We start from the raw sequence: 25,651 nt of genomic DNA on the forward strand, positions 1-25,651 counted from the left end.
TTAGTAGCCTATTTCTGGAACCGGGCCTGGATAAAACTAGCTGTGTTTGAGCAGTTTTCATGATCAGTATAGCTCATATTTAGGCGATCACACGTAATGTTATGTGGCAGTATGCTTCAAAGTCTGAAAAATTTGCAGGATTTGTTCATTTCCTTCGGGAAAATCTCTATAGGCTACAGTAATGCACACGGGCTTCATCGAATACTCCATGCATATGTTTATTTAATCTTATGTGTGGATTAGGCTATTTGGTTTCATTTAGTGTGAATCTCCATTTTCAACGGCTCTGATAAGGCTAACGTGATATGCGGCCGGCCAATGTTATACCAAGCAGTAGGCTAGTCTATAAATTTGGATGTTCTCACATTTAGATCTAAGATTTAGGCTAAAATATAACGTTAGATATTTAAAATATCTTTTAAATATATGGCCTATTTATAGGCTAACATTCATATTTATTTGTATATTTAACATAAGATTTAACATATGTATTAACAGAATTTCGATTTAGATCAACATTTAGATTTACGTTAAAAAAAAAAAGTCACTTATGGACCCATCAGAAATTTTTACTATTCTGCTCTGCTGCTGTTCTGAGTTTAGATACAAAGCGATTTTTGAAACAAAATAGCAACTCCAGGAAATGATGCACAGAAGTTTGGAAGAAAACGTGCCTTTGAATATTAATTTTATTGTGTTCTGTTTTCCTTTTCCTGGCAGTTGGAAATATTTGGCTCCGTTTGTTATTGTTGTGCTTCAAAACCTAGTGAGCTGCCTTGTAGGTCTGTAACAATACACACATTTCTAGATATGATACACAAGTTTCAGGATATGATTCAATAGAAAAGGGTGCCAAAAGTGTCCAATTAAACTTTACTGAAACACTTGAGACAAACTAAATGTATCTTAAAGGGATAGTTCAACCAAAAATGAAAATTACCCCATGATTTACTCACCCTCAAGCCATCCTAGGTGTATAAGGCTTTCTTCTTTCAGACGAACACAGAGTAAATCATGGGGTAATTTTCATTTTTGGGTGAACTATCCCTTTAATGTCTAAATTACTTGCTGTCTACATGGACAATTTGCTTCTATGCTTCTCAAAATGTAACATTTTGTTTTTATTCATAGTATTTACTGTCATGTCCAGCACACAAGTGCATATTAAGTGAATCATTTCAGCAAGATCACAGCACTGTTCTTGAACACTGTACACTGCATTTTAAAGGGGTCATATGATGCAATTTCAATTTTTCCTTTCTCTTTGGAGTGTTAGAATCTAGAAGACAACTGATCACTCAATTCTTCACTTTTAGAAGAATCCAGAAGCAATTACAAAAACATACATATACAGAGAGAGAGAACCAGCGTCTGGGATGATGGCTAATTTAGTCTCAACTAGTCCCATTTTAGCAGAGCTGGCTGTAAAATAGGTCAAAATGTGGAGAATCAGTTAGACTATTTGTTTTCAAATAGATAAATCTCTTAGTCTGGTGAACTCTCTCAAAACACCCTGAAAAATATGAATTCCTTCAGAAATTACATTTTTAATTAAGCAAATAGCGATAAAAAATCTGGTTCATTACGCATACAATATCTAATAACTAAGAAAAATACTAACTGTGTTCTAATTAAAAGACATTTTATTTTACTGATAATTAATGCTTTAGTGATAATTAGTTACTTACTTGTAACACTGAACAACAACAGAGCACACTGATAAACAAGTAGTTTAATTTGCTCTAGATAAAAAAAAAAGCATCTTCCATGTGCATAAATGTAAAAATTTAATTTCACAAACAAATAAGAATTATGTTTTTAATTAAATTAAATATGAACTCTTATGTTTAGTTCTGAAGCCATTAACAGCATAATTTCAGGGGCATCAGAAAAGAACACCAAATAATATTCCACATTCATTTTTATATAAAACAAACAAAAAAACTGCTTAAAGTTATTCTTAAGGCATTCTAAATTTTTTTTATTTTTTTACAGCATCACAACTTTGAGTCACTGTGCAATTATACTAAACATAAGACCTAAAATATTCACATTTGAAAAAAAAAATGAAAAAAAAAAAAAAAAAGGTGCCACGTGTGAAAACATATGGTGTGGAAATGCATTCGAAGAAGTGCAGGAGACCTGTTATAGCATCATGCACAGATTTCCTAAATCTAAATCTGGGTGTGAGAGGAGAACGCATGGAAGAAGCCATCTGCTAACTGACAGCATAACGAAGAAATGTTAATTCATTTAATAGATGCTCAAATACAAAAGAAACTCTACTGAGTGAACCAAGATTAATTTATAAAACCATTAAATCACTTTGGGTTGTTGATCCCACTCTAGACCTGATATCCAGTGTAGATTAGCCCAGGACTAAGCTTGAGGATCTCTAATATGGATTTACACCGGAAGCGTGTGGCTTTAATTATAATCATTCATATTGAACTGTGTGAATCAGCTACAGAGTGTTCATATAAAGTCATGAGATGAACCATATGGTCTACCTGCCACTCTGATGTCACAGGCAAGAGCCATTTCAAGACCTCCTCCAAGAGCCGCCCCATCAATGGCTGCAATCGTTGGCATGGGAAGAGCACCTAAAAACATTTCCTCAAAATGCCTAAGACTGGATTAACCATTAAATTAATATACCCACACTTTTCTAATTTGTAGTCAGCTGTTTGTTTGTTTTTTAATAGCTGAGCTGATCTCTAGAGAGCAGGGTTACCATTGGCTAAAATAATGGAGATATAAGAAGAAGCTAAAATACATTACCGGTTTATTAATTTTCATCTCTGCTACTGGTATTTACATTTTACAATTACACAATGGCGTTGAGCAAAATGTGACTGTGTATGAAATTCTCTCATGGTGTTAACTTATAAAAATCAGCTATTTGGTTAAAAAATAAATTTGTGGAATACCTATTAAGATTTCTCTACCAGCACATTTTCAAGTTTTATATAAATGTTTTCAGTGGTTTAACTTACCAAGTTCTGTAATTAGTGTTCTTGCTTTAGTAACAAATGGTCCTACTTCACTCTGCTGCATCTGTGCTCTTTCTTTTAAGTCTGCGCCTGTTCAGACAAACATGTGTTGATGCAAAGTTGTGTTCTTGTGAAAGACATTGTAAATCAGCACATTTTTAGTGCAAAAATCCGTACGCTGAAAATAATGAAACTATATCCACATAGGCATTGGTTGGCCTTGTCAGATTTCAAGGCAAGTTTACTTGAATTCTGAACTGACTACAGTGCATTAAGGAGTAGTTTGTATGGTTCTCATTTATTAACAAAGCATGTCACAAACAACAACTGATCAGTGTTAATGAGATGATCTGGTCACTCACTGAAAAAATGGACAAAAATCTCAATTTATTTACTAATACCCCAGTTACTTTTTAAATAAATAAACATGGTCTAAAGCTGCCGTCACGTTTCATCAGATGGCAAAATAACTTTTACATTTGATTCTACATGTGTGTTCAAATGTCTTTTTGCTATGCCAACTGGAGTCGATGTTCACCAAACTTTTGTGCGCTGCAGATGAAACTTCACATCATGTACTAGTATTTTTGCTGTCCAACATTCAGTTCAGTGTCACTACATCTTAAATCATGTATGATTCACAATTCACTATATTCTGAAGGCCATGTTAGTTTTCAGTCTTTCGGCAAAAAAGTAACAACTTTATCCACCAGTGAGTGTACCCATTTTCTCTTGACTTAACCAAAACTGTGTGCAACCAATAATATCAAACCAGCAATATAGGTGGACATTAGTGTAACCCACACAATCCAATCAAATCCTGTAAAGTTGTATACAACTTGCTTCAAACACCGCAGTGGCTAAATACCTGCGCAGAATATTCCAGGCACCATACTGCATAAAATTACAGTGCGCACTTTGTTGTCCTTCTTCAATGACTCTACAGCTTCTGACATCTAGCAAAAACAAAACAAATCATAAAAAGAGGGATATTATGTAGGTCCTAGTAGGGCTGCACGATAAATCGAAATGGAATCGAGATCGCGATTCCACAGAAGCTGTGATTGTCATGCGTATCTTTCAGTGAAGCACGGTTCTGTGATCAGCAGTAAATCACCATCCGAAGGCCAGAGGGCACTCTCGCGCTGAAACTCCAAATACGCCTCGCAGAAGTAATCCAGGAAATTATCATCCAGGAATTCGCTGCAGCTGAATAAACAATTAATCGTGCAGCCCTAGGTCCTAGTTCTCATTTGTTATCCAATCAAATTCTAACATTTGTGCCTCAGAGATGATGGAAGGAGACCCAGGGCCAGAATTCAGGTCCACTGCTGTAAGGAATATACTATTTATACACCATAGTACACGCTAAAAAGAAAATACCTGTTACCACAACTTAAACAAATGAATGGTTTCAAGTCTAAAATTAATTTACTGATTTAATTAAACTTTTAGCTACAAACATTATGTTGTCAAAAGAACTCATTACATCATTACACTGTGCATAATTTAAACTGAAACCTCTGCATTAATTGATATATATATATATATATATATATATAAAATGATAAGATGTACTACTTAAATATGTAATTGGACAGTGGATGTCACAGCATGCTTTGCATAGGACTGGAGAATAAATGTTGAAATGTGTTTGGCAAAGGGAAAGACCTGTTAAGTGTTTAATGCTTGACATTTAAAAGCATTTCTGTTATGCTGAAGTTTTTGTGGTTACCATTGTGCTGGCGAGCAGTGTTTCTGGTTTAGGTTGTGGGTGGCTACATGAAAGTAGTTACATTTAACACGTGCTATGCTATCTGAACGGAAACAGATTGGTTAATAAATTAATTAAAAAATGTGTTTATGCTACAAATGTAGCTCCTTCGGAAGTTGTTTCATGGTTGAACTATTTCATTAGTAGTCATAACTCAAAAATATTGATGCAAACTTACATTTTTTTGCGTCAAAACATTTGTTTTTAGAGCATACAGCCAATTCTTAAGTACATCTAAAAATACCATGGTACTCTTGTTAATTAAAAAAGATGTCACAATACTTAAAAAAAAAAAGTATAAGGTAGTCATGTAGTAGGCAATAGTGTTTAACTATTACATATTGACAAGTAACATTGTAAAAAATACTCACCATCGTAACAAGATTTTTGCTGATGGCATTTTTAGATTGAGGGCGATTAATCCCCAAAACAACAATCCCTAAACACACAAGAACAGTTACACTACAATAAATAGTTTACAAATTGCAAGAAAAAAAATCAGTTACATGAAAACTATAACAGACTGTGGAAGTGACAAGAAACTCTCTCTATAAAAAAATGTATTATATTGCATTGCACTAATGTAGAATGCCTGAGCCTCAACCTAAGCATTTCAATGTGCAAATTGTCACTGACATTGTACACATAATAAATAAACTTGAAAAGTTAGGGAACATTTAATAATAAGCATGTTATGTCAGGGTCTGGTTAATGAGCAGATTTGGAATCCTAAACTCAGGTATTTATGAAAGGCAAATGACTGACACTTTTTTTGGATGACAGGGCACTGAAACTGTTCAATAATGGGGCGTTATGAGAAAAGCATATGCAACACGTGCAAGAGTCCGATGCACAAACTCTGTGATCAATCGCTGTGTCTGCTTCTACCCGAGTCATCACCGTCCAGGTATCTAACATAAGATCATCTCCAGACTTAACGTCGGAGCTGGACAGTCGCACACCTACGCTGCACGCCTGACGCGCACAATGCGCTCTCTTGGGTGGAAACGCACGCAGAACATTGTCCGATCTGCGCACGCCGCTAGTAACGCTCGCTTGAAAGGCTGAATCAGCAGCACTCTGCATCTCACTAAAGCCGCCATGCTTCAGCTTTCCTCGACTTTCAACTCTGAACTGCACGTGACGCGTTCTTCAGGTCACGTGACAGCGCTGTTTCCCGCGGCGGGAAGAGAAGAACTTCAGCATACAGATCCTTAGGTAAAATATATGGCCTATACACAATTTAATATGCTACATTTATAAAGACCTGTGCGCCATTTGTCGTTGACATTTAGCTTTATTTATTTAGCGGGCGCTTTTATCCAAAGCGACTTACAAATGAGGAACATCTAGCATTTTGGCTCATGATTCCTCACACGAGCCAACAACATTTAGTACACAATGTTAAGAATAAAGTATGCAAAGTTTAAAGGTTTCCTCATTATGAAGAAAAAAAAGAGCAAACCTTTATAAGATTAACGAGGTTACACTGCCCAGAGAATGTTATAGGTTCACCTTCAGCATGGAAAATCATGGTTTGCATCAATACTAGTGTATTTTATCACCTGTTTATAGACATTTGGAATCCTGTTCTTCTAACAGCTTAACAGTTCTCTACATAAACAGAGTTTAGGCTGATTATCTAAAGGACAATGATTTTCCATGTTTTAATAGCAAAATGACATCATACACCGAAAACATTTGTGACCCTCGACCACAAAACCAGTCTTAAAAGGGTTAGTTCACCCAAAAATGAAAATTAGGCTGCGTTTTACTCACCCCCGAGGCATCCTAGATGTATATGACTTTCTTCTTTCAGACGAATCCAGTCAGAGTTATATTAAAAATTGTCTTTGATCTTTCAAGCTCTATCATTGCAGTCAGCGGGTGTTGCAGTGCTTCAGTCCAAAATAAGTTAAATAAAAAGCAGCCATCCATTAAAAAAAAGTGTCTCACATGGCTCCGGGGTGTGAACAAAGGCCCCATGTAGCGAATCAATGCGTTTTTGTAAGAAAAATAACCATATTCAAAACGTAATAATCACTTTAATCTAGCTTGCGCTCACTGTTGTAAACGGAAGCAGCTCCGGGCGGATGACGTATGAGGTCAGCGTGTACAACTGCTGGCGCAAGCGAGATTAAAGTGATTATTACGTTGTGAATATGGATATTTTTCTTAAAAAAATGCATCGATTCGCTACAGGAGGCCTTTGTTCACCCCCCGGAGCCGTGTGAGACACTTTTTTTTTTATGGATGGGCGCTAGGGTTGGGAGATGTTTACCAAATTGGCATCGGACGATGTCTGCACTCTGCAGTGAAACATCATGATGGACGATGACATCGGGGGGCGGGCGGGGTTAGGGGTGTGCCCGAAGCGTGAAACAAATAACACATTCTATGGAGCCACTAAAAGGTTAACCTCTTGCTAGCGGTAGCCTGTTGCATTACAGTACATGAAAGTTCACTTACCACATACACAGAGTAAGGAGAAATGTCTGATAGGACGATGGCAAATGATTTGCAGATCCTGAGCACCAATGACAAACATCTAATCTTGTCAAATGTGTGGTAAGTACTGCCACTCCATAGTATAGAGTCCTTGTGATCGCGAATCTCGAAAGTGAAAGTGAAATAATATATAGAAATATATATATTTTTTATCCTCCCATCTCGTATTTATTCCCTTTAGGGTTTCCGTAGAACACTTCATTTCCTTTCCGAACATGGAACTGGGATGCGGCGGATTGGCCTAATTTTCATTTTTGGGTGAACTAACCCCTTAAGTGTCAATTTTTGGAAAATGGAAAGTCAAAGCTTTCCATTGATGTATGGTTTATTAGGATCGGACAATATTTGGCCGAGATACAACTATTTGAAAATCTGGAATCTGAGGGTGCAAAAAAATTTAAAATATTGAGAAAATCGCCTTTAAAGTTGTCCAAATGAAGTCCTTAGCAATGCATATTACTAATCAGAACTGAAGTTTTTATATATTTATGGTAGGAAATTTACAAAATATCTTCATGGAACATGATCTTTACTTAATAGTCTAATGATTTTTGACATAAAAGAAAAATCGATAATTTTGACCTGTACAATGTATTTTTGGCTATTGCTACAAACATACTCGTGCAACTTAAGACTGGTTTTGTGCTCCAGGGTCACATTTATGAAGCCTGTATTTATAATGCATTATAAAGATATTCTTAACGCATTATAGTATATGCATAATGTATAATAGTTAAACTGTATTATAAGGCTCATAACCTGCTTAAGATCTGCATATTGTTTTACTAAATCTTAACCGTAGTTGGGGTGGTTGTTGATATTTTAGTGTTTCCAGTGAGGCTGACGTTAATTCTGCTGTGAACTAGTTTAACTCATGGTAGCCCTTTTACATCTTCAAACAATGCAATATAGCTGTGTTGATATTACAATAAATACAGCAAATGTATTTATATTACAAATGTGCAATGTAACCCATTAATGATATAGCCTGTTTAAAAGACGACTTAATTTTACTTGTTACTTTACTTAAGGCAGACAAAGACCACTTTATAAATAGTATGACCACATTATAAAGCCTTTTGGATTTTTACAAGAAGCCTTTGTATTTGTAACTTTACAGTAAATGACCACTCATAAAATGTAATAAGATATTGTGTAGATCTTAAACCATCAAGACATAAGCCTTATAATATATTATAACTATGAGAACTAGAATCCTTTATGGCTTAAGTGTATACAATGTGTTCATTGTGTGTTGTAAATCACACTTTTAAAAGTTATAACCACAAGTATTATAATGTATTATAACGATTAAGGTTCTTATGAGGTATTATACGATCTTATTCAGTAAATGTTTTTGCTCACTTACATAAACACTGCATTATTGAGCACTCAGAATTATAGAGAGTATATCTGTAATATCTGTTACATTCTATATCTACAAAGTGTGCAAAGTGTGACACCTTTAGGGATTTACTCAGAGAATGTACTAAATATTCAAGAGCAAATGTTCTTAAACGTTTGAACAAAGCTGATATACTGTACTTTGCTAAATGAGAAAGGGGAAAAAGAAGTGTTTCAGTGCTTGCATTTATTGTAAACAAAAGAGAACATACAATGTACAATACATTTTGAGAAGTTAACATTAACAGTAGCCCAATTTTTTGGGTTACAAATGGAGTCATCAAGAAGACACGCCAAACTACAACAGTAAGTGCACAAAACACCATTCTTCTCAATGAAGTGCAGCTCTTTGACACCATAACAACCGCACAGTGCAGTAGCGAACACAGTGGAAAACAGGTGTTGTGCAAATAGAGGGAATTCAGTTTCAGAAACATCCTTTTCATAATGAGTCAATTTCAGTAGTGCTTTTCGTGGACTCAATAACAGACCCCTGCTGCTTTGTAATCAGTCTTTTCAAGGAGGCCACTTCTGCCGACAGATCAGCAATGCCCTGTTTCAAGTACAAGTTCTCAGATTCGGAGCTTGCATACGAGTCGTTTTTTAGGTCGGCGATGAGTTTGTTAGGCATAGCTCTCGGTGAGTCTGGACAGTGCTCCTCCTTGTGATCTTTGTGCCATTCCTTCGGCTGCTGACTCCAGTCCTGAACATCGGTCATCTGGAGGGACATCGGGCTAAGAGATGACTGAATGTACTCGGGTGTAACGTACTGACTCATTTGGTAGCATCGACTCGCAGACATGTCAATGGGAAAGGAGGACTTGCCAGATGATTCATAGTCGGGATCAGTAGCCTCCACTTTGATCTGGATGGCCCGGGATTTGATCCTCAACTTGTGGGGCAAAGCTGAGGCACTGGCATCTGGCACTTTGAGGGTCGACACAATTACACTCTGTGAATCGGCCCTGGGTGGAACCGGACCCTTCGGGACCTGCTGTTCATCCTCTCCATCTGAGGACTTGCTTACGGCCCCGTCATCACCATCAGATGTTCGTGGCGAATTGCTGGACGATCTGGTGATTTGCAAGAACGGCGATGGCTGGGAGTAGCTCCCAGGGAAAGGGCTACTTAGGTAGTTTCTGTATAGTTCATATGGACTAACCCTGTCTTTGGCGTATCTGCCGGTTTCCAGGGGCTCTTGTTTGATGCTGTCAGGGGTTCGGGATATATTTATAAGTGGGCTCCCCTGGGCCACCATACTTGAGTCGGATCCATCGGACAAGGTGCTGTGAGGTGAGTGCTTGATGACCGATATGTGGCTGCTGGTTAAACGTGCTGGCTCGAGCTCACTTGGGTAGGAACCCTTGGTGGCACTGGGTGTGATAAAGTCCTGGTAGAGTGCAGCAGTAGAACTGGAAATTTTCTGCACCTCCTGAGCATAGACTGCTGAGCTCACTAAGCCAAACCTGAGTTTAAGCGACAGAAGCTCGGTTTTCAGTGATGCGTTCTCTTCCCCGAGGGCCATGAGCTTGTTCTCCAGAACCATATCGTTGAGTCGGCGCTTTTCTCGTGAACGTTTGGCTGCTTCGTTGTTCTTGCGCCTTCTTTCCCAATATAGGCCGTCTTTCTTTTCGTCTGATATGAACTCGCGTTTTCTGCGACAGTTGGTGGACGTGGTCTTAAAGGACATGGTGGACAGCTCGTGGTTAATCATGTCCTTGTCTGTCACTGGCAAAGCCACCGCCAGCACCAAGGCATCCTCTCCACCATAGGGCCCAGTGCATGAGGGCTCATCCTTAATGGCTTGCATATTACACAATGTGGTCATCAAGACTGCATAAGCTCATTAGTTGACTCTGGTCTTAAGTAAACATCTCATTGTAGACCAAGTGCTATAGAAGTTATGTGTGTCCTCTTTGTGAAGTCTGTTTCAGAGAATTTTAAGGGATCTGGTGAGATAAAAACAGAGACAGATTAGACACCCCAATCAAAAAAGTGTGCCTATATTTTGATACTCTTTTTAAAAAAAAAATACTGTTATGGACATAAATAGAGAGCTGCTTTATCGCTCACAAACGATTGAAGACATTTGCGAGTTTTGCTTCCTACATTGGATTGTATGCAGTGCTGTGTAGTAACTGATTACATGCAATCTGGATTACGTAATCAGTTTCCAACAATTAAGTACTTGTAATTAGAGTACATTACATTTTAAAATGTTCATAATCACATTACAGTTACATTTTTATGGATTACATGATTACGTATTATTCACACAAGGGCAGTAAATTCATAATTTATTGATTAATTATTCTCTTTTCTCTTTTAAATGTTCCTTTCTAAAAATCCTACTGTGTGTCATACCATTTAGCTTATTCACAAATGTCATGTAAATAAACGGGCAAACCATGCTTCTGAATTTGAGGAAATACAGCACCTCTCAAGCAAGTAGAGACCATGTATGAAACAAATAATTATGCAAGTACCTAAACACTGGTGATAGCTGTGAAACATTATGTCGTCATCATATACCATGACCTTCAGTAACTGTTGATTCTGGAAGTCTGGACAAAAATACTTTGGGTGTTTAATGTCATTGCTGTTCATGTTTATTAATGTTTGTTCATATAATGCATAATGGATTCCCAAACCCATTTTTTATTTTCTCTGAGGAAGTTCATTTTTCAAATAATTCAACAACACAGTTGCATGTTTACAGTGCTCTGATGTTGATTGGCATGCAGGTAAAACCGTTAAAATGTTTATATTTTTAGTGTTCAAGTGTTTCAATTATTTTTATTTCCATTTTTATGATTTAATTCTTAACTTTTTATCAACTCACTAATGTAATGTTTAATGCATTTTATGACGTTGATGTCAAAAAAAAAGGAATATATGTCTCTTTGTTTTTTATATCGATATGGTATGTTTAATTGTAAGCTTAAAAAGTAATCTAAAAAGTAGTCAGAATGGATCACCTAAAATGAGTAACCTAGATTACATTACTAACTACAGTTTTCATCATGTAATCTGTAATAAGTAACGGACTACAATTGGTAAATCATCTACCCAGCTATATTTATATGTAAATCTCCATCTCATCCAGCGCTCTTTTTGTTTCCTGTCTTATAAAGTATCCCATTACTGTGTGAGAAACCGCTGCAAACGTGTGTCAGTCAGTGAACTGTCAGAATAAATCGCTTTTTCAATTTCAGATGTTTTTGCGACTTTACCGAGTGATTCATTTGCGGTCTGGCATCTCTAGTTCTGATCATAAACAGCTGATAGAAAGCACACAGGACATGAATTCCTAAATATTATCATCAGGGGAAATTCTTTTTTTAGCGAACAGAGAGACGTAGGCCTAACAGTGTGCACAGTGTTTCTATTTTTAAAAAGACGGACAGGAAATATACAAAGTTTTTCATGCTGATGGCACGTAAGTCGAAACGTGACTATTAAAACGTACAGTATCTTCAAATTATGCTCTGCACCATTATGTCACCATTTTTGAGGCGGGTTGCGTGCTCAAAGTATTGCAACAGCTCAGGCTTTCAAACGCAAAGAGCTTTTATAATGTGGTCGTGATTACATCCCTGTTGAAAAAACCAGCATATGCTGGTTAGGTATGTTTTGACGCTGAGATGCTGGTTTAAACTGGTCCTTTGCTGGTTTATGCTGGTCATGTGCTGGCAAAGGACCCGCATAAACCAGCAAAGGACCAGCAAAAACCAGCACATAGCAAAGGACCAGCAAAATGACCAGCAAAGGACCAGCATAAACCAGCAAAGGACCAGCTTAAACCAGCAAAGGACCAGCTTAAACCAGCATCAAAACATACCTAACCAGCATATGCTGGTTTTTTCAACAGGGATAAAAAACAAGACCGGACCTGACAATGACCTTTAACGTGCAAACAAAACAGCTGGAATTACCTCATTTAAAGCTACCTATGGTCATAAACTCAAGTTTTCCGTAGTAACTTAGTAGTGCGGTCCATCGTAACACTATTAACAGAGTGTAAACACAGACAGGCTCCAGTACAGGGCAGACTACAGCGCAGGGAACAAAGGAATGCGAGCAGCCAGCAGCACACGTGGCTGAACGGAGACAAATCAATCAATAAAAGGGCGCTAGAAGAATGCGACTGAAACATCTCGCAACAAGACAAATATGAAAAGGGCTTGTATTCTTTCAACTATAGTGGTTTATGGCATCGCATTATTTCACAAAGTCTAACGGAGACTACATTTTGAGTGAGTGTTATGGTTTTGGGATTCAACCATGTCTGCGTCTCCAAGGAATAATAACAATGTTAGCTGGCGTGAAGTGATAAGTTTACACTTAAATCGGGTTTAAAATGGGGTATAAAATAGTACCTCCAATGCAAAGGCGTACACACACACCAGACCCTCGCTGTGTTGTTATTTGACAGGCCTTTCATGCATTCACCCCATCCCGACAGAGACACTCGGGACAGTCTACTCTAACCGGTGCGCGTGAAACTAACCTTAGCGATCAATTAAAGATAGATTTTTTTTTTTTTTTTTTTTACAGATGGTCAGAATAAATAACAGCTATCGCTGGGCATTAAACAACAGCTCGTTTCTGATGTCGTGCCGTTGCGGTCTTTTTTTGTCAGAAGTGTCCCAGCTTCCGTTATTGTGTCAATGTATCAATGTTACACAATAAACGCAAACAAGCGTTCGGAGAGAAACTGAATTTTATGTACGACTTATTAACATTTAGCCTAGTATTAAAGCAAATGCACGTCACAAATTTCAATACGAATGTAAAACGTAAAATCCACAAATCTATGTAATATATTTCAATATTTATATTAAATTGCATAAGGTCTAAATGTATTATGTATTGACCCGACAGCCTGATACACCCAACCACATGAATAGTGGGTCACTGTGCCACCCCGTCTCCCAATGCCCATACTATGTTATCATTTTCAAAAAATATCATAATGTGCGGTACTGCATAATAATTTATAATCCATAAGCGTTTAGGTCAAACACTAAAATATGTCTGCACTGATATGATGTTGAGCGAAAAACAAGTATGGCGCACATATTGAACACAGACCACGTTGAAAGTTGCCTTACTGTATTAATCCCATTAATTGCCCATATACCGGCTACCGGTTGAAACACCCCAAACGAGCCCTAACGTTATCCGTTCATGTAAGCCTCACGGTAAAAGAAGAAAGCAGTTACCTCTTAAGCAAAGGTCCAAATATATAGAGGTCCGGGATAAATAACGTGTATAAAAACATTCAAAGCGACCAGAAGTGTTTCATCAGCAGTAATAAAATCCCATCTGGAAATAATACTTGTGTTTCTCCTATGCGTTTCCCTGCCGGAGTGCCTGCTGCCTCATGGATCTGTGTTGGTAGGTCACTACAGAAGTGTATTGGCAGCGTCCATTGACTGGCACATCTCTCGACCAATCGGAATGCAGCATCTTCCGATTTGAGCCAATGAAACGCGCCTCATTAAAAGTAGTCTGTCTCACACAAGCAATAACGACTCCGTAAGTATGAACAGTTACATACATAGTGGGGAGTCCGAAATACAGTTTGTCGGCTACCTTTAAAAAGTGTACTGAAAATGCTTACAGTGAAACTGTCTAAAACGCGTTTTTTTTTTCTAACTGCAAACCAGATCTAGAATATCTAGAAATTTCCACGTCAACATTACATAAATATATATTTAACCATGACTATACAGTGTATTATAAGTATTATTTATGTTGTATGTAGTAACAGATCTAGTATTATTATAATAACTGTCATAATCTTAATATAGAAATGAATAATAGGGATTAGCCTATTATAACTATTACCCGTCTAATTTTAATTACTTCAGATTTGGGTGACGTGTAGGCTATGCGTAAAATATGCTACCAAAATATCAACACACATCTTGTTTTAAAGAAATTAAGCCATGCACCTAGTGGTATTCAAAGAAATAGAGAAAAGTTTACAGCAGAATGACTTACATAAATGGTGTTATGCATTATTACCTCGTTTAGAGGACACGATCACACTAATATTAAATCAGTTCCAATTTGTGATTCTCTCAGCATCAACTCAATGACCGCCGCATGCTTTTCCCCAACAACTAAAACTAGTTTGATTTATATGCGTGTATTATGACATTGTCAGCATAAGTCACATGTAATTGAATGATCGATATGATATAACAGGTGTGGATGTGATGTAACCTAAAACTAAAGGAGTTGCACAACGTGGCGCTCAAGATGACCTACATTAAATAAGTGTGCGTGCAAATGCGCCACCCTGTGGAAAAGACACATGTTTCAATTGCACGGGCATTTGTTTAAGTGCACCGTCAGAAATGTTATGTTTTTATTAAAATATAGCCTACACTTAACATAAGCTTATACCAAGAAGCAAATACACCGACTTTTCGCTCATAACATTTTATATGCATTTTGAAAGCAAGATGCATGATGTTCAAGCAAAAAGTTCAGCAATGTTCAAAGCATAACATATACAAAGCACTCACTTGTGCAGAAACAATACATTTTATTTAAGAGGTATTACAACTAAAGATTCACAGTGCAAGGTAAGTGATTTAGCAATTAAACAAATGCAATAAAAAGGACAATCTTTTTATGACAGCCAGTAACACCTCTAACATGGTCTGTCTCGCGTGGGTTCCATTACGATGAGAAGCTCGCGGATGCAAACCTTGCGTTTCCACCTTTGTAGCGCAGTTTGTGAGGAAGCAGAACCGACTGCGTGGTCGCTTGTTGTTGGCATGTTAGTTCTGCCGCGTTAGCTTGCATTTCGCCTTCATATGCGGCTCCGATCGTGCCAGGCTGCCGCGCGCAATCCTGTGCCATTTCAGAGGACGACGCTTTGTAATTATAACAGCGGGGAACACGCGACAGCTTGACCAAAGTGTTTCTACAGTCCGGCAGCCCGTGCATCGTTTGAGCAGAGTCATTTCCATTCGCAAAACTTATATTCCTCTGATAAGCTCCGCTGGCGCATGTGTTCCCATGACCGTACCTGCCCATTGGATGATAACTATCCAATAAACTGATGTGCGGGGGTTTCGTAGTATTAGTAGCGGCAGCGTTTTTCAGCACAGGGTATGATACCAAATCGAAAACCGAGCTAAAATGATTTGTTTGAGGACATATTGATCCGCAGCCACCGGAAAATGGGCAACGAGGCAGACCGCGCAATGATAACACATTCGTAGGAACGGGTAAACTGCGCGGATAACCCTCATTTGGCAGTCCGAGGGGGAACCCAAAAGCAGCATGCATCGGGTTATTTTGAGCAGTGCTGTGATGATGAGCTGTAGAGAGCACAGCCTTTAATTTGTCGTTCTCTCGTTGAAGCTCGACGGCGCGCGTCTCCAGAAGATGCTCCTCCATCCTCTTGCGCTGGCGAGACCTCTTCGCTGCTTCGTTATTACGAGTCCGCTTGAGCCAGTAATTACGGTCTTTCTGCTCATCAGGCGTAAACTGTCTTTTCCGTCGCGTCCCACTGTTTGCACGGAGGCTTGGCGCCGCGTGAAACTGGCATGCATTCCGTCGTACGCCGCTGATGCGAGCCAGTTCATCCTGCGTGGAGCAACAAGCACCTGTTGACATCTCAGCAGGCAAACGTGTGTTCTACTGCGTACGTATCAGCTTCTGTATGCGAGTGTAAATTATTTGCAGTTTGTCTGCCAAAAAGTGGAGAATATATCAGTTATTACTTTGGTCCCGCCTTTCTTGGGAAATAAGAACACCTACTTTACAGTCATTGGTTAACATGAACCAGAACACACCACTCACTCAGTTACTTATTAACCTTTCACAAAGCACATATAATGAGCCATATAAAATACACGATTGTGCTAATTACAATATCATAGCAAAATGCTTTTCCAATGTATAGATTGTAGCTTTGACTTTCTAGATAATGAGGAAACTCCACTAGTAAAATCATATTATGTATTACTTTATTGGATTCTCCACGTGCCCGGATGAACAAAACACATGGCTAATGTTTTGTTAATAACATCTGGGTAGAAAGCAAGTTTCTGGTTGGTATGACTTTAAAGTAATACTACTGGCTAAACAAAATGAGACAAAGAACATTACAAACCAGTTACAAATCTTTCAAGAGAATCAATGGCATAAATTACAAATCTTTACAATAGGAATTCAATGTTTTATAAAAGCAACTTCTAAAAGAGGACAAATGTCTAGGGGTCAGCATGTCTTTGCACATCCACGTCTTTATAGTCCAATAATCGTGATCCATGACGAGGCTTCATCATGCACATCAAAGCCCTCAAGCAAGAAATACATTTAATCCTGTTAATTAAGTAAAATGACTTGTTCTCAATGACACCGCCAACTGTGAAGTGGTTACATTAATGATTGGTACCCACCAAAATGCTTGAAATGATGTTTCATGTTGCACAACAACAGTAAGAACATGCATTCTTCTGAATAGCTTTGCAACTTGATTTAAAAAAACAACCAAACCAACAAGATGTCCACTGTTGTATCATATCTGCCACCGACCCCAAAGCAGAAGGGCTGAAAGCTTGATTCTTCATCACAGACTACAAAAACCGCAGCTCATGGGTGAAGCTGACATTTCTTATAAAAATATCTCCAGCAGCATGATGCATTCATCCATCAGTGGCTGCGGATAAAACAAAAGCCCATAAATAACACCACGTCCATGTGTCATTCACTGGTTTCCCTTCACTTTTTAAACCTGTACAACTGAGAAAAAAATTAGAAAAATCATAGATTGTCTATGCTTCCGAGTTGTTTCCATTGTCCTCTGTCCGCGGGCTGTCATTGTCCCCCAGGAGCTCTGTCTCAGGAACAGATAGGTCCTCGTTGTGCAGGCCACTTTGAGAGGCCCCGTCAGCAAAATCCTCGTCTGTCGTCTTCAGGTCTTCATTCATAAGGGCCGTCTTCTCCGTGCCAGATCCGTTGGAGGGTGCAGTGGTCACATAGCCGGTGCTGGTGGAGCCGCTGCCGCTGTGGTGTGATCCAGCCTTGGCGACCAACTGTGGGTGCAGCTGCTGTGGAGGCATCTGCATGGGGATCTGCATGGGGTAGAAGTTCTGCATGTACGGATAAGCCGGCATTGGCTGGTAGCCGTTGACTGGGATGTAGAGCTGGGGCGGCACCATTGGGCGCATCTGGCCCTTCATGGACACAAACTGAGGCTGGGGAAACGGGGAAGACTTTTTGGGACTAATGTAGCGGGCATTGCTGATGTTACTGACGGGGCTCGTGCTGAGGGAGCTGGTTTGAGTGGTGTTGCTCGCTCCTGAGGTCTGCGCCGAGCTGTTGTAGTTGGACAAGCTCTCCCAGGTGCGCAACCGGGCATGAATGTCTTTGAATCTTGGCCTTCTTGCGGGGAACTCATTCCAGCACTCTAGCATCAGTGTGTAAATCCAGGCTGGAGTGGATTTGACCGTTTTGTCGTCATCAGAGCTGCCGACGTCCGAATGAGGGGATCGCATGACCAGGAACTCGTGGAGGTCACCGTGGCCCGAATAGCTGAAGATCATGCTCATGGGCTGTTCTTTAGTTATCACACCCAAAAGGCAGACGATGTTGGGGTGCTGTAGGCGGGACCGGAGCATGGCCTCGTGGCGGAATTCTTCCCGTAGAGGACCCTCGTCCTTGTCTTTGACCGTCTTTATAGCCACCACCTGGGTCTGCTCACCTGGAGCCGTACCGTAGAGGTGACCTTTGTAGACTTTTCCGAAACGGTCCTCTCCAAGCTCCTCCATGAATCGAACTGCAGACAGGTTGAGTTCTCGTAGCTTCGCCTAAAAGTTAAAGACAATAAGCCATCGTCAAGTCTGCTTGTGCTCAATGGAAGAGGCAAAATGTGCAGTTACACATTGGATGTAATGACAAATCTTAATTGGCACTGGCACACTAATCATCATAATACATTCAGGTCCATTTTAACCTGGAAAAAATTCATAATCTCTGAAAAAATGCATAGGTCTTAGTACGGGGACCAAACTTTGCAAATGAGCCACGACTATGAAAAACATTTAATTGTTTTATTATTTGGTTTTTAGACTTTTAAAATTATTTTTAAAATGTTTTTAAGAGATATAACATTTATGAGTTATAAATTGAGACATTTAAGAGTAATATTGATGTTTTGTTAAATAATTAATTTACATTTAGATATTTAGCAGACGCTTTTATCCAAAGCGACTTACAAATGAGGACAATGGAAGCAATCAAAATCAACAAAAGAGCAATGATATGCAAGTGCTATAACAAGTCTCAGTTAGCTTAATGCAGTACACGTAGCAAGGTTTTTTTTTTTAAATCATATAATAAATAAAAAGAAAACAAATAGATAGAATACAAAAATATTAGAGAAGCAAGTGTTAGTTTTTTGTTTTAAAATTAAAAATTAAAATTCTCAGATTATATATTCTCATAAATTTCATTAAATTATTCATGGATTTTTTTCTTGCATCATATTAATAAAAAAGGGCATTGTAGTAATAACATAGTAATACATGTAGTAATAACATAGTAATAACACTAACATTCAAAACTTTGCCATTTCTGTGCATTCACTTATTAATAAGCTATTGATTAGATGCCAAATGTTAGTTGAAAACATTGAGACTAATTTAAAGTCTTATGTTCAATTGGGTCCAAACTGGCCTGTGAATGTAAAAATTGCATGCAGATTTTGAATGCAACTTCAGTTCAATTTCAGAAGCTGAAACGATGGAAGATTACCTGATGCTTGTGCTGGTTAAGTAGAGGCAGCTCCATTTCTTGACTCGGTGAGGCAGTGAGTTGGCGGCGAGTGGGGGTGTCATCAGCAGACTCCTTCTGTTTGTTGCGACACATGCAGATCAAGAAGAATAAGCAGGCAATAACAAGAGGGGTGGCTATACTGGGGATTAAGATGTACAGTATCTCCTTTTTCACTTTCTCTGGAGGATCTGGAAAAAAATTAAAAACAAAATTTAGAACAACAGAGAATATATTTGTATAAATTAGTTGAAATCGGTTATTGAGGGCCATAAAGATAATCTACTCACTGCAGGGCTGAATGTCACAGACGTCCACTCTAACATTAGGGTCTAAAGTGAAACACCAAGGGCTCTCCATTTGCCCTCCGGGGTTCCTGCAGAAATTGTGGCCTCCTCTGAGCTCAGGGTACTCAACAGGCGTCAGATGATGACTGTGTGGATACTGTGCGCTCCACGGCTGACACTGGTAGCCTGATTTCGTGACACTGACCGTGCCTTTGTAGTTGGCGCCACTTCCGTTGTAACAGCTGTGATTTGGGGGTGAATCTTTAACAAGGATTGAAAATTAGTAGGTGTTTTTTCTCAAAACATTAAGTAAAAATCAGTGTAACTGAAATATTCTTTTGTGTGTCTGAGTTATAGACATGAGTTATCATTTATAGTAATACAACGTCAAGAAATTTTAAATGCACCACAAGAGGGCCCTCTCGCTTCAATTGGTATTGCTCATTGAGGGTGCTTGGGAGCCAATTACATTGGATTTCATGCTTATTAAATCCTCCCTTGAGCCCTCCTTGCCTCTAAACCCCATTTTATGGTTTCGAGTTCAGTCAAGTCAACCTACACTGCGGTGGCAGGCCGATGCGAATGCAGCTGGCAGCTTCTGGCGAGCCGGGGTGGGGAAGCAGGTTGCATGCGGGCAGCTCGAGTTGCATGAGGATGAGAGGGTTGGAGCGTGCGATGGTGTACTCGGCATTGCACAAGTCGTTCTCCAGAGCCTCGCACTCATCGCGGCAGAGTTGGCGCTGCCATGGACCTCTGGTGCCCTCCTCGCATAACGGGAAGACGTAATAGCAGAAGGATGGGATAGCAAATTCAGAGCACTGGTCTGATAGCTGGGTCGAGGTGCCGATCATCGTGAAGGCCGCTGGAGAACAACACAAGAATGATATATAATGATAACAGCTGGTCAAAAAAGTCTGAAATTATTAAAAAAAATTTTTTTATGTTTTTGAAAGAAATCTCTTCTGCGACACCAAAGCTACTTTTACTTGATCAAAACTGCTGAATTTTCAGCATCATTACTCCAGTCTTCAGTGTCACATGATCCTTCAGAAATCATTCTGATATGCTACTGATATGCCTAATATGTTTAAGAAATATTTCTGATTATTATTAATGTTGAAAACAGTTGTGCTGCTTGAAAAAGAAAAAAAAAAAGTATTTTATTTAAAATGTTACAAAATATTTTGATTTTGAATAAATGCCGTTCTTTTGAATTTTCAAAGAATCTTGAAAAAATGAAGCATCTCAAAAATATTAAGCAGCAATTGTTTTCAACATTAAAAATAAAAACCACTATTAATAATTGAACACCAATAATCAATTGATAATAACTGAACATCAGATCAGCATATTAGACTGATTTCTGAAGATCATGTGACACTGAAGACTGGAGTAATGATGCTGAAAATACAGCTTTGATCTCAGTATTACCGTTTTACTTTATTTTTGAATAAATAAATGCAGCTTTGGTGACCAAAGACCTCTTTAAAAAATATTATATATTGATTATATTTTTTAAAGAGATCTTTGGTCACCAAAGCTGCATTTATATATATATATATATATATATGTGTGTATGTATGCGAGTGTGTGTGTGTATCACACTTATTCCAAACTTTTGACCTGTAGTATATACAGTGGAGATCAAAATTAGAGAACAATATATAAATACTTGATTCCTGAAATATTGTTAATCTTTATCGCTCAAAATTTGAAGGAATATTAGCTGTGTATACCACTGTTACACTAACATGTTTGACAAAATAACCAAGGGACTTCAACAAAAACCTTTATTTTGTGGAAAACACAGTGATCAATATTAGAGAACAGTAACCACTGTAGGACGAAAGAAGATTACGACTTAAATTTTGGACGGTTACAGCTGTCAGAAATGAGGAGGAAGTGTAGAGGCTCTGCTTTGAGTGACTTCAGCTCATCTGCGGCCGCAGGACACACTGCGCTGCTGTGATCTTGCTCCGCTCTTCTTCCACTCTCTTCTATAGTTCGGTGACTGCAGTGGGTTTCTTAGACATAACTTTGTCGCCAAGGATTTTCCAGAGATTTTCAGCCGGGTTTAGATCAGGACTCTGGGCTGGCCATTTCATTATTTCATTTCAGTGTTCTTAGCTTCAAGGAACTGCTTTACCTGTTTTGCAGTGTGACGGGGGCCGATCTGACCCAAATAAATTAAACTTGCTCTCATTACTAAAGTGAGCCTTGGACCAGTTCTTCTCTCTCCACACAACATGCTCCTCAGCAAAACCTAGCCTAGCCTTTTGATTCTTTCTGCTGACAAGAGGCTTGGTCGCTGCAGAGTGCACTTTCAGTCCGACTTCTCTTAGGGTGCTTTCACACCTGTAGATCGATTGCTTTGTTCCGAAACAGGGATTAAAATTATTACAATGTTGCTTTTTATTCTTGGTGCGGTTCGCTTTCATGCCGAGACAGATCCAGACCCTGTTCAGCACTGAACCGGCGAGCAATTCCAGCTGCAGTGCTGAACCGATTCCCCACTGGGAGTCTCTGCATTATCCTGTCCTCTCGTGCATTTGTCTTGCATGGACAACCAGCCTTTTTGGGGAACTTGAATGAATTTGTGTCATTGTAAAGTTGCAATATTTGAGAAATCACAGATTTGGAACAACAAACTTCTCGTGCCGTGGCTGAAAGGGTCGTCCCTTTAGCCATCATCTGGACAACCTCCTGTCGCAGGGTTTCAGTCACCTTAGAGCGGCCCGCCATCTTGCAATCTCAGTGAAAATTGGAGGAATGCTGCCAGTTAAATAGAGGTTGTCATCAAATTAAGGAAATTAGGTGCCAGATTAACACCAATAACTTGGATGTATCTATAAGTGTTCTCTAATTTTGATCAGACTTATTTTTCAAATATCTCATTTAAGTTTTTATACTGTGCTTCAGAATACAAATAACTTATGAAATGTGCTTAAAAACTGCCTTTCAACTCCTGTTAGGATAACTTCAAATAGGACTAAGCAGTGACCTTGAAATTTGTAGGTTGTTCTCTAATTTCGATCTCCACTGTATGTGCTAATAAACTGTGCTTATGTTCCCAGCACTGGTTTCAGGACAGCAATGCTCACCAGTGATGCGGTTTTCACTTTCTCCCTGCATCTGCAGAGACTCCACGTAGATACTCCTGTTCCCTATGAAGCGAGCGCACGCGATGCCACGGTACGGCTGGCAGAAGCCCTTCTCATGCTTTCTGAGAAAAGAAAATGACAGACAGTGATGACCAAGGTGATAACTCGGCTGAAAGACACACAGAGCTGATATTTAGTAAGACAACTTCCCTGAAGCGGTACATTGTACAGTCAGGCCCACAAAGGACAACAATTTTGAGTTAAACTTCAAACACCACATTACATATCATAATACCATGCGTTTATGACCTTTTAACACTAGTTTTATATTATTTATATTTGGTGTATGTGATAAGTTGAACTTATTAATCGTTTTTTTAAAGGATGTGAGTTTTGTAGGACATTGCCATCTGTATCCTTTCTCAGCAAAGAGACCACAGTAAATATTTGGTGTATGTCGTAAGTTGAACTTATGAATCGTTTTTAAAGGATGTGAGTTGTGTAGGACATTGCCATCTGTATCCTTTCTCAGCAAAGAGACCACAGTAATGAGCATTATGGGACTCTCTATGTATCTCATGACCTCTTGTTCATGGAGTCATGAAGTCTAGGTGCTCACATAGAGCCAAAGCATTACAGAAGTGTACTCACAGTGGACTGTGGTTTGAGTGTTATGATTGGAGCACTTCTGAAGGAGTTTCGATGGTTATTTATTACGCTACTGTACCTTTGGGCTTTGCTGTTTCTCTCATCATAATCTGAATGTGAAGTGACCAAAATCAGTAGGATTTGCTGTTCAGGATATCCATCTCTGCTGTTTCTGCAGTTATCAACTGGATAAAAGTGCTCTCTTCTGGCCAAACACAAATGACTTTATGTGATGACTCAGGAACTGGCTGGAATTGGATTCTGAAGGCTTCTGGACTTGATGCCTTGATGATTTTATTTTTCTCGTCTCCACAAAAGACACATTTGTTTTAGTCTCACAGTGAACTGACGACCCACAGCAACAAAGGTTTCCAGAGCAAAATACGATACAGAGTCAGGCTCTGATCCAAACCGAGTCTCCTGTCTCCCTTCTAAGGCAGCATCCCAACTGAAATCAAACCTTGTAAGTGATGGACTTGGAACGAACACGAGCTCTGGTGGTTACAACTAAGAGTATGACGTTAGCAAGATACTCTAAACATCAAAATACACAGCAAACTGTTTTTCTCTATATCATTTTATATGGAATGAATAGTAATTTTCAACAACTGTTCAAAAGTTTGAGTCGGTAGGATTTTTTAATGTATTTGAAATAAGTCTCTCGTTCACCAAGGCTGCGTTTATTTGATCAGAAATACAGTAATATTGTGACATAGAATTACAATTACAAAATATGTTATAAACTGTAATTGATTGCTGTGATCAAAGCTGAATTTTCAGCATCATTACTCCAGTCTTCAGTGTCACATGATCCTTTATATGCTGATTTGCTGCTCAAGAAACATTTCAAGAATTACAATTACAAAATATGTTATAAACTGTAATTGATTGCTGTAATCAAAGCTGAATTTTCAGCATCATTACTCCAGTCTTCAGTGTCACATGATCCTTTATATGCTGATTTGCTGCTCAAGAAACATTTCTGATTATTATCAATGTTGAAAATAAAGTGTTGTTAATTTTGTGGAAACTGTAACACTTTTTTCACTATTTTTTGATGAATAGAAATTTGTATGTAAAGTCTACTGTATGTATGTACAATGTAAAAATCCTTACTGTTACTTTTTAGCAATTTAATGCATCCTTGTTGAATAAAAATATTTTAAAGGGTCATGAAACCCCCCGTTTCAGCACTGGTTAGTTCTCACCACAGTAAAATGCTAAAAAAGTGGGCGTGGTGCGCAGCGGAGCGGAAGAGGGGGAAGCAGTGTTGCCAGACGTACGATAATTATCGTATTTGTACGATAACTTTGATCTCTGTACGATGTACGATCAATAATGAAAAAAAAAAACAATGTACGATAATTTCGAAATTTCAGAACGTGTTTTTTTCCAAAGTCAACCTCATCAAAACAAAGCCATGAAATCGGCTCATTACAGACGCTCTAAATGGGTTGGTGCACACCTCAGGACCCTCAACATCTGGCAACATGCAGGATTCTGATGACAGCGACTCAGAGGTGGAGTTTGGACCTTCCCACAAGGTACGCCTATGGCCCTATGATGTTGAAAATAAAGTGTTGTTAATTTTGTGGAAACTGTAACACTTTTTTCACTATTTTTTGATGAATAGAAATTTGTATGTAAAGTCTACTGTATGTATGTACAATGTAAAAATCCTTACTGTTACTTTTTAGCAATTTAATGCATCCTTGTTGAATAAAAATATTTTAAAGGGTCATGAAACCCCCCGTTTCAGCACTGGTTAGTTCTCACCACAGTAAAATGCTAAAAAAGTGGGCGTGGTGCGCAGCGGAGCGGAAGAGGGGGAAGCAGTGTTGCCAGACGTACGATAATTATCGTATTTGTACGATAACTTTGATCTCTGTACGATGTACGATCAATAATGAAAAAAAAAAACAATGTACGATAATTTCGAAATTTCAGAACGTGTTTTTTTCCAAAGTCAACCTCATCAAAACAAAGCCATGAAATCGGCTCATTACAGACGCTCTAAATGGGTTGGTGCACACCTCAGGACCCTCAACATCTGGCAACATGCAGGATTCTGATGACAGCGACTCAGAGGTGGAGTTTGGACCTTCCCACAAGGTACGCCTATGGCCCTATGAT

General features: G+C 38.7%; 3 protein-coding genes across 3 annotated transcripts in view; all 3 read right to left on the bottom strand.

The window, feature by feature from the left end:
* The window catches only part of LOC107720385 (methylglutaconyl-CoA hydratase, mitochondrial-like), a 31,810-nt gene extending 25,940 nt beyond the window's left edge, over positions 1-5,870 (bottom strand). The window contains 8 exon segments of the mRNA XM_016528077.1: positions 1,366-1,422; positions 2,511-2,603; positions 2,997-3,083; positions 3,862-3,949; positions 5,139-5,206; positions 5,656-5,685; positions 5,688-5,837; positions 5,840-5,870. Of these exon segments, the coding sequence (XP_016383563.1) occupies positions 1,366-1,422; positions 2,511-2,603; positions 2,997-3,083; positions 3,862-3,949; positions 5,139-5,206; positions 5,656-5,685; positions 5,688-5,837; positions 5,840-5,870 (604 nt within the window).
* A 2,981-nt stretch (positions 5,871-8,851) lies between these two features.
* LOC107720386 (nuclear factor interleukin-3-regulated protein-like) lies at positions 8,852-14,089 on the bottom strand. The gene is made up of 2 exons (XM_016528078.1): positions 13,905-14,089; positions 8,852-10,628 (listed from the first exon to the last, which is right to left on the bottom strand). The coding sequence occupies exon 2, from the start codon at positions 10,505-10,507 to the stop codon at positions 9,122-9,124; it is 1,386 nt and encodes a 461-aa protein (XP_016383564.1). The 5' UTR covers positions 10,508-10,628; positions 13,905-14,089; the 3' UTR covers positions 8,852-9,121.
* Positions 14,090-17,227: 3,138 nt separating this feature from the next.
* Positions 17,228-25,651, bottom strand: part of LOC107720387 (tyrosine-protein kinase transmembrane receptor ROR2-like) — an 81,125-nt gene continuing 72,701 nt past the window's right edge. Inside the window, exons 5-9 of the mRNA XM_016528079.1 lie at positions 22,871-22,992; positions 20,329-20,631; positions 19,773-20,030; positions 19,465-19,673; positions 17,228-18,518 (exon numbers count right to left, since the gene is read on the bottom strand). Of these exons, the coding sequence (XP_016383565.1) occupies positions 17,484-18,518; positions 19,465-19,673; positions 19,773-20,030; positions 20,329-20,631; positions 22,871-22,992 (1,927 nt within the window). The 3' untranslated portion in view covers positions 17,228-17,483. The remainder of the gene's footprint in view (positions 18,519-19,464; positions 19,674-19,772; positions 20,031-20,328; positions 20,632-22,870; positions 22,993-25,651) is intronic.

The sequence above is a fragment of the Sinocyclocheilus rhinocerous genome, unplaced genomic scaffold (genome assembly GCF_001515625.1).
Source record: "Sinocyclocheilus rhinocerous isolate Xijiao unplaced genomic scaffold, SAMN03320098_v1.1 scaffold1052, whole genome shotgun sequence".
Lineage (NCBI taxonomy): Eukaryota > Metazoa > Chordata > Actinopteri > Cypriniformes > Cyprinidae > Sinocyclocheilus > Sinocyclocheilus rhinocerous.